Here is a 7,342-nt window from a genome sequence, read left to right as displayed (position 1 = left end):
TGTTTGCAAATTTGTTCAAGTCAATCGCACCACGGTCATTAGATGTCCGCCGTTTATAGTCCAGTATCAAAATGGACATAAATATGCCAATGCCAGCAGTAGAACAATTTCAAAGCGGGACGACAAGGTAGCTTGAAAGGGTGTAAGACTCCGAAGAGGGGTCTTCACTGGATTCAAGGCTCGGGAGCAAGGCTCCAAATCTAAACTAAAACCCAACTATGATTCCTAGCACAAATCTAGCTCCAGCCGAAGATTTCGGTCAAGTCAGTTCCTACGCTCTACTGATAACAACTGGAAAGAGAAACAATCTAGAGAAAATAGATGAAAAGAGAAATGATGGCTCACCTAGCTCCAGCCGAAGATTTCGGTGAAGAAAGAGATCTTCGTGGAGCTAGGGCCGTTGACAACTATTGATCAGAACCTGTCTTCAGCCATGATTGCTGTACATCCCTATGTAACACCTTACATCCCTCCCCTTCTAAAAAAAAAACTGAACCAAGCCTAACAAAAAAAGAAAAAAAATTCAATTGGCATAACTCGCCCTCAAATAGTGACCATAACACGTCCTTAGAAAAGAAATTCAATATTTGAGTCCAACCAAAGAAAGAAAAGAGAAAACTAAAAAAGGAAACTGAAAGGAAAAAAAAACTAAGATTGAATTGTGAATCTTGCATCTTGAAGTCTTGATCTTCATTTGTCGTTATCATTTAAATCATTAAGTTCTTGCTGAAATATTGATCTTGATTCTTCGTAATACATCTAATTTCCATTGCGGATACCACTATGCTTGCAACCTTGCTGTTGATCCTATGAAAGAGAGCAGACGTCCCAGGGGTGCTCACACAAGTGGCCGAGGTAATGTTTTTTACACAATTTTTTTTGACGTAGTACGTCCGGCGGTGCATACAGTTTGGGAGGAACTTACTTTTGGATCCCAGTTCCTTGCTCCTCCTCCCTCCAACGGTAGCGTTTCAGTTTCGATATGTGAAAAACTGGATGTGATTTGTCGTTGTTGTTGAGGCGCAGGCGAAAGTTGCGTCCGTCGTTCAGACACTCGGTGACTTCGTAAGGTCCATCGTATCGGGGTCGTAGTTTTGAAGTTGGTTTCCCTTGCCCTCCTACAATCTGTTGACGGTCCTTACTGTCGATCAACACCCAATCATTGCATTTGAGGACATCACCTGCACTTCTTCGGTTATTATAATGTAATGCTTGCGTGATCCTGCTAGTCCAGAGTTTATCTCGATACTGGGCCCAGGCTCCTTGCCGTTCTTCTATCCATTTCACGACGTCGGTTCCTTTGTCAGATAGTTGTCCAGCTACCGGAAACAGTCGAGGTTTGCGTCCAAACACAAATTCAAATGGTGAAATGCCTGTTGAAACGTTCGTTGCACTATTGATTGCATATTCAACTGCTGGTAAGGCTTCTAGCCACTTCCCGTGTCGGTTTTCGACGAGGTGGCGTAAGATCTGTACAATAGTCTTGTTGGAGATCTCACTCCGACCGTCAGCTTGAGGGTGATAAGCTGTGGTTAGCTTAACGTCAATGTGTAGCAGACCGTTGAGTTCTTGCCAAAACCGTGAGGTCCACGCTTTGTCGCGGTCGCCGATCATGCTTTTGGGAGCACCGAAGATTGCTAGCCATGCGCTGAATAGTCGTTGTGCTGTTCGTTCGGCCGTGTCTGTCTGGCATGCTGGAATAGCGCGCACAAAGCCTGTCAGTCTACAGGTACACGATAGAATCATATCGTAGCCTCTGAATTTAGGGAAGGGTCCGATAAAATCAAGTGAAATATCTTCCATAGGTTGTTTTGGAACTTCTGTCGCCTGAAGTCGACCCGACGGAAGCGTTGTTCTTGCTTTCGATTGTTGGCAGCTGTCGCACGATGCCACAAAGTTTGTAACTTCTTTTGCCATGTCTGGCCAAAAGAATTCATGGCGTAGTTGTGCTAAAGTTTTCAAGCTACCTAGATGACCCAACGCGTTATGCGTTTTGTCAATCAGCCGTTCGCGCAACTTGCTCACTTGAGGTATCAGGAGTCTTCCGTCAACGTAGATCATGTCCTCTCGTCTTTCGGTCCCATCACGTAGCGGTAGGGTTTTGGCGACTCTTAAGCAGAACGGATCACTCTTGTAGCCTTCTCTGATGTCTTTGACTGTTTGATCGTCAAGTGTTGCGCTGATTTGAATTGCTGCCACTTCGTCAATCCTCGACAAGGCGTCTGCGACCGTGTTGCTTTCACCCTTGATGTAATTGAAATCAAGGTCAAATTGTGACAGTGTTTCTAGCCAGCGTGCTTGGCAACGACTGAGATTTCTTTGAGTCAGTAAGTGAGTCAGTGAATGATGATCTGACATTACGTTGATCTTCAATCCCAGTAGCATCAGTTTCCATTTCTGAAGTGCATTAACCACTGCTAACAATTCTTGTTCGTGAACTGGGTAGTTACGCTCAGCTGGTGACATTGTTCTGCTTTCGTACGCAATTGGTGACGCCATATCCCACTTTGCTCCTTGAAATAAAGCTGCACCAAGCCCATGTCCACTCGCATCTGTGAATAGCCAGATAGGGTCATTTGAGTCATAGTCAATTTGCTTCAAAACCGGTAAAGTTGTGATAATTCTTTTGATGTTTTCAAAAGCCTCGTCTTCTTTCTTGCCCCACTGAAATGTTTGGTTCTTGCGTTTCGTGCTTGTCAGAGGTGATAATGTCCCAACGTAATGTGATAAGCCGTCAATAAACTTCTTTAAAAATTGCACCGTGCCTAAAAACTTCAAAAGTTGTTTCTGTGTACTTGGTGTTTTCCACTTGGCAACTTTCTCCACTTTAGCATCGTCTGGGCAAACTCCGTCACTGCTGATTTCATGCCCTAAGAAATTGATACTTGTCCGAAAGAGCTTACTTTTTGCTGGTGAGCAATAAAGTTTAGCTGCTTGCAGTCTTCTCAGAACCTCCCTCACATGAATCTCATGTTCCTCCACTGAATTTGAAAATACCACTACGTCATCAATAAACACTACACAATAATTCCCAATAATATCCCCCAGTGCTTCTTCCACTCGACCTTGATGAGTGGCCGGTCCATTTGTCAATCCCATTGCCATCACCGTCCATTCAAAAAGTCCAAAAGGTGTCTTTACTGCAGTTAAAGGGATGTCCTCCTCTCTCATTCTTGTCTGAAAGAAGGAATTAATTTGATCAATGATGGAGTATATTTTCCCCGTGCTTACTAATCTAACTGCTTCATCAACATTTGGCAGTGGGGCTCTATCTTTTACTGTGTACTTGTTCAAAGTCCGGTAGTCACAAACCCATCGTGGTAAAGCATTGGGGTCCTTTTTTGGTATTATCATAGAAGGTGATGCATATTGACTTGTTGATCTTCGAATACGTCCCGCTTTCAGGTGTTGAGTGACTAGCTTTGACCATGCATTCAAGTACTTGTGGGGATAGTTGTACTGTTTCTCATTAATCACCACATTTGGGTCGGTGAGGACAATTTTATGAGTCACTCGTGAAGAAGCATTCTGCCCTTCAGGCGGAATGAAGTCATCTTCTTCGTCCTCTGCTACTGCAGGTAATTCCTCTGGGAATAAGCTTGAAAACTCTTCTAATACACGCTCCTCTCGTTTTGTCAAGTCACGATTGTTTTGGACGCGCTCCAAGTTTTGAATCACACATGCAACCATTGAATTTGTCATTGCAGTTTCTATCTGTTTCTTCGCTGATTCTTCCAAGAGGACTGTATGACTAGGTACATGTGTTACTGTGCGGTTATGAAGCGAGACATCGAGGTGATACTTTTCCAAAAAGGGAGTACCCAAGATCACGTCGTAAGTGTTTCCCAGTGGCGCAATCTTGAAAAAAGTTGACCCAAATCGTAATTTCGGGTCTGCTGAGCTAACATTAGCAAAGCAAAACTCATTGATCACGAAAGGAGTGGTGTCGGAGGAGATTGCCAGACTCACCTTGATAGGTTTAACGAGTCGCCTCCGAGGAATTTTCGCCTTCTTTGTTGCCAGTTCCGACATGAGATTGGCTTCGGCTGCGGAGTCTATCAAAGCACGCATAGGAGTCCCATTTATCATTAGTCGAAGAATGATGGATTTTGTGCGTTTTGTTTCTTCTACGCACCCGGCCAGTTCCTCCTCCATGTGTGCTATTAGAATCCTGTCGGCCTCTTCATAGCGTTCAATTTCCTTGTCGGAGATATCTGGTGCGTGGTTAATCGAAGCCGCTTCTGAAATAGCTCTGACGGCGACAGTCTGCGCGGGTCGGCCTGCTGGTCTGCTGGTAGGAGCTCCAGCTGGTGGGAGTTGACGATTGGATGACTGCACAGCTTGACTTGTTGATCGACGTGGTGGTCTTGGTCCTGGGTCAAAAACACTCAAAGGTGGTAGCTGGATGTAGGGCCCTTTGATCGGACCCTGACAATTTGCGTTTCCACACTCAGTCCGACAGGCCGAGCAAATTCCCTTGTGTCGTAGGTATTGATGAAAATGCCAGGCGTAGTCAGCATTCTGTTCCGGGTTTCGCGGTCATTCACACCTGCAGGTTTCTTGGTTTGCGCTTGATCGTGCTGGAAATCCGCCTTGACGAGCTGGCGCACTGGTATTGATTCCTCCACGAGCCAATAGATTACTCGATTGAAGTAGTAACCAGATATCTGATGCTTCAGCCATAAATTCGAACCATTTGAAGTTTGACACCTTCAATAACTTCCGATCCGCTACCCATCGTTGAAACACCTCAGGCGCTCCCCAGACAACATATTCAGCCAAGTTCTTGATTGTAATTGAACTCTCGATCTCAACTAATGCATATAAGTCTCTTCCTCGATTGGCGTAGGTTTTGAAGTCTTCGTTTGGTTTGATTTTTAGTTGTCGAATGCATTTTTCGGTGTCGTACCGCCAACCGGTTGGGAGCGTCTCAGTTGCTAGGGCATGCATAATCTCCGCCCACGGTAAGTGCACTAGTTCATTTTCCATCTGTCTCAGCCAATTTCCCGCTCGAGGTTCCACCACAATAGCTCCAAGGATGATTAACCGTTCTTCCACATTGTCTAATCGCTTCAACTTGAAAAATTGTTCTACAAGTCGTCGCCAGTTGAAGAGAGCTGCAGGGTCTTCGACTGGCCCAGTGAATTTGGGGGCGTCGGATAGTTTGATATCACAAGCTCGGACTACTAGATCTTCAGAATCTGTCGGTGCGGTGTGTTGGCGACGATTGGTTGGTACGGTGTTGCCATGAGCAAAGGAAACACGTCGAGGTGTGTCGGCGGTTGCCTCCCCTCCCAAGTGACTCCAAGGAGCTGCCGGGTAAGATGAACGGGGTACGTTGTACTCGGCTTCATATCTGGCATGTTCGTCGTTGAGGTTGGTCGATTCTTCGACGATTGCAGTCAATGGAGCGGCTTCCGTTCGGCCAACCTGAGTTGGGGTTTCGGCAGTAGTCGACGCGGCTTTAGTACCTGCAGGAGTCGGAGTGCCCGGGCTTCGAAATCGCGAGAACCAGTTTGCTGACTGCGTCGCCGTTTGTGAACCTGTGCTTCCCGCTCCTGCGGTGTTCGTGGGTTGCTGTGAGGACATCATGCGAGACATAGAAGCTTCCAATGCCTGAATCCGGTCTCTATCAGATTTAAGCGACGAGATTTCCGCTTGAAGGCGTTCGATCAAGGCATCTTTATCTGAGTCATCCTGACCGTCGCGGTCTTTGCCTTTGAGGTTTGATGAGCCCTCCATCACGCCTTGTGGAGTAAATATAAAACTACCGGGCGGTCTAGGGGTTGGGTCGGAAAGTCTTGAGTTAAAAAATTCTCGTACGATTCTGCTGTCTGGGGTAATTGCTGGTTCAAATGGATCAGGAAAAGAGGCAGGTGTCGACGTGGCTATTGGTCTTGGCTTAATGGTGGCTTGTAGGGTAAGGTCGCTGTCAGGTGTGTCAAGGGGGGCTTCTGGCCTCCAGTTAAATCTGGGAGCAGGTGGTGCTACTGGCGAAGTCTCGGTGTCTAGTTGGCGTTGTCTAAGCTGTCTTTGTTGGCGTAGGAAGGATTCCGGGTCGTTGGTAAAATTCGCGGGTAATGCGAATCCCATCAAAAAAAAGTTGATGACTTGTCAATTCCAGATTCTCTCACGGATGTCAGAAGATCGTGAATTTTCAAGGTGTTCGAGGACCGGTTGAAAGTTTGAGAAAAATTCAAAGTTGGTAGTTTAAAAAAGTGTAAGACTCCGAAGAGGGGTCTTCACTGGATTCAAGGCTCGGGAGCAAGGCTCCAAATCTAAACTAAAACCCAACTATGATTCCTAGCACAAATCTAGCTCCAGCCGAAGATTTCGGTCAAGTCAGTTCCTACGCTCTACTGATAACAACTGGAAAGAGAAACAATCTAGAGAAAATAGATGAAAAGAGAAATGATGGCTCACCTAGCTCCAGCCGAAGATTTCGGTGAAGAAAGAGATCTTCGTGGAGCTAGGGCCGTTGACAACTATTGATCAGAACCTGTCTTCAGCCATGATTGCTGTACATCCCTATGTAACACCTTACAAAGGGTTCTAGAAAGTTTGAGTCAATACTATCCATAACTTCGCTCTCATTGTGAGCAAAAGTGAGGTGGGCGATTGCCGTACACGGATAATGGATATCCAGCCTTATCGAGCTACCTGGTTAGGTTAAATCGGATACATACATATCCGCAACCTTCAAGGTGGTATGTATTGCGCATGTTGTATCTTCACACGATGAACTACTCAGTCTACATATTTCGATTGAAGTTATTGGACTAGAACATGGCCTCTCGAGCAACATCACCGTCACCACCAACAGATCAATTGAAAGAAGATACTGAATCTACGATCGAACCAACTCAACGGATTGCATCACCACCTCCAGTTTTACCTAGTATTACCCAGGAAGATGGAGGAAGTGATACCTTTGGATTCGAACTACTTGAGTTAGCAAGAAAACAAGAAACTGAGAATCAAGCATTACTTCACTTCCTCTCAGGATCAACTGAAACTCCTTCGAAACCTGAATTAACAAAACCTGAATCAAAAGAAAAGGCAATCTCAAGTTTCAATGATCATAAAGGATTAAATTCAGAAGCATTATTAGATGATTTAATTCCTTCAAAAGATCCTTGTTATCTTAATATGAAATTAAGAGATTCATCTGTTTTACTTTTACATTCGATCACAGCTGAAAGTGTTTATTCATTTATAATTTCTTTAGCTAAAGATTGTTATGAAATTTATTTTGGTTCGACATCAAACCAAAATACTTTAGAAAAGGATCAAGAAGTAAAAGAAGGAAAGAAGGGATTCGAATTTAATGAAGATGAAAAGA

General features: G+C 44.9%; 2 protein-coding genes across 2 annotated transcripts in view; both read left to right on the top strand.

Annotated features, from left to right (window-relative positions):
* MELLADRAFT_118725 (uncharacterized protein) overlaps positions 1-59 on the top strand; it is a gene marked incomplete at both ends in the record, with an annotated part of 2,044 nt that extends 1,985 nt beyond the window's left edge. The window contains one exon of the mRNA XM_007419656.1: positions 43-59. Within this exon, the coding sequence (XP_007419718.1) occupies positions 43-59 (17 nt within the window). The remainder of the gene's footprint in view (positions 1-42) is intronic.
* A 6,727-nt stretch (positions 60-6,786) lies between these two features.
* Positions 6,787-7,296, top strand: MELLADRAFT_114663 (uncharacterized protein; the record flags this gene model as incomplete). The annotated part of the gene is made up of 1 exon (XM_007419657.1): positions 6,787-7,296. A coding segment is annotated over one exon (510 nt), but the record flags the coding sequence as incomplete, so codon positions are not given.
* Positions 7,297-7,342: the final 46 nt, after the last annotated feature.

The sequence above is a fragment of the Melampsora larici-populina genome (assembly GCF_000204055.1).
Source record: "Melampsora larici-populina 98AG31 unplaced genomic scaffold MELLAscaffold_336, whole genome shotgun sequence".
NCBI classification, from domain to species: domain Eukaryota; kingdom Fungi; phylum Basidiomycota; class Pucciniomycetes; order Pucciniales; family Melampsoraceae; genus Melampsora; species Melampsora laricis-populina.
This window is presented reverse-complemented; position numbering and strand designations above follow the sequence as displayed.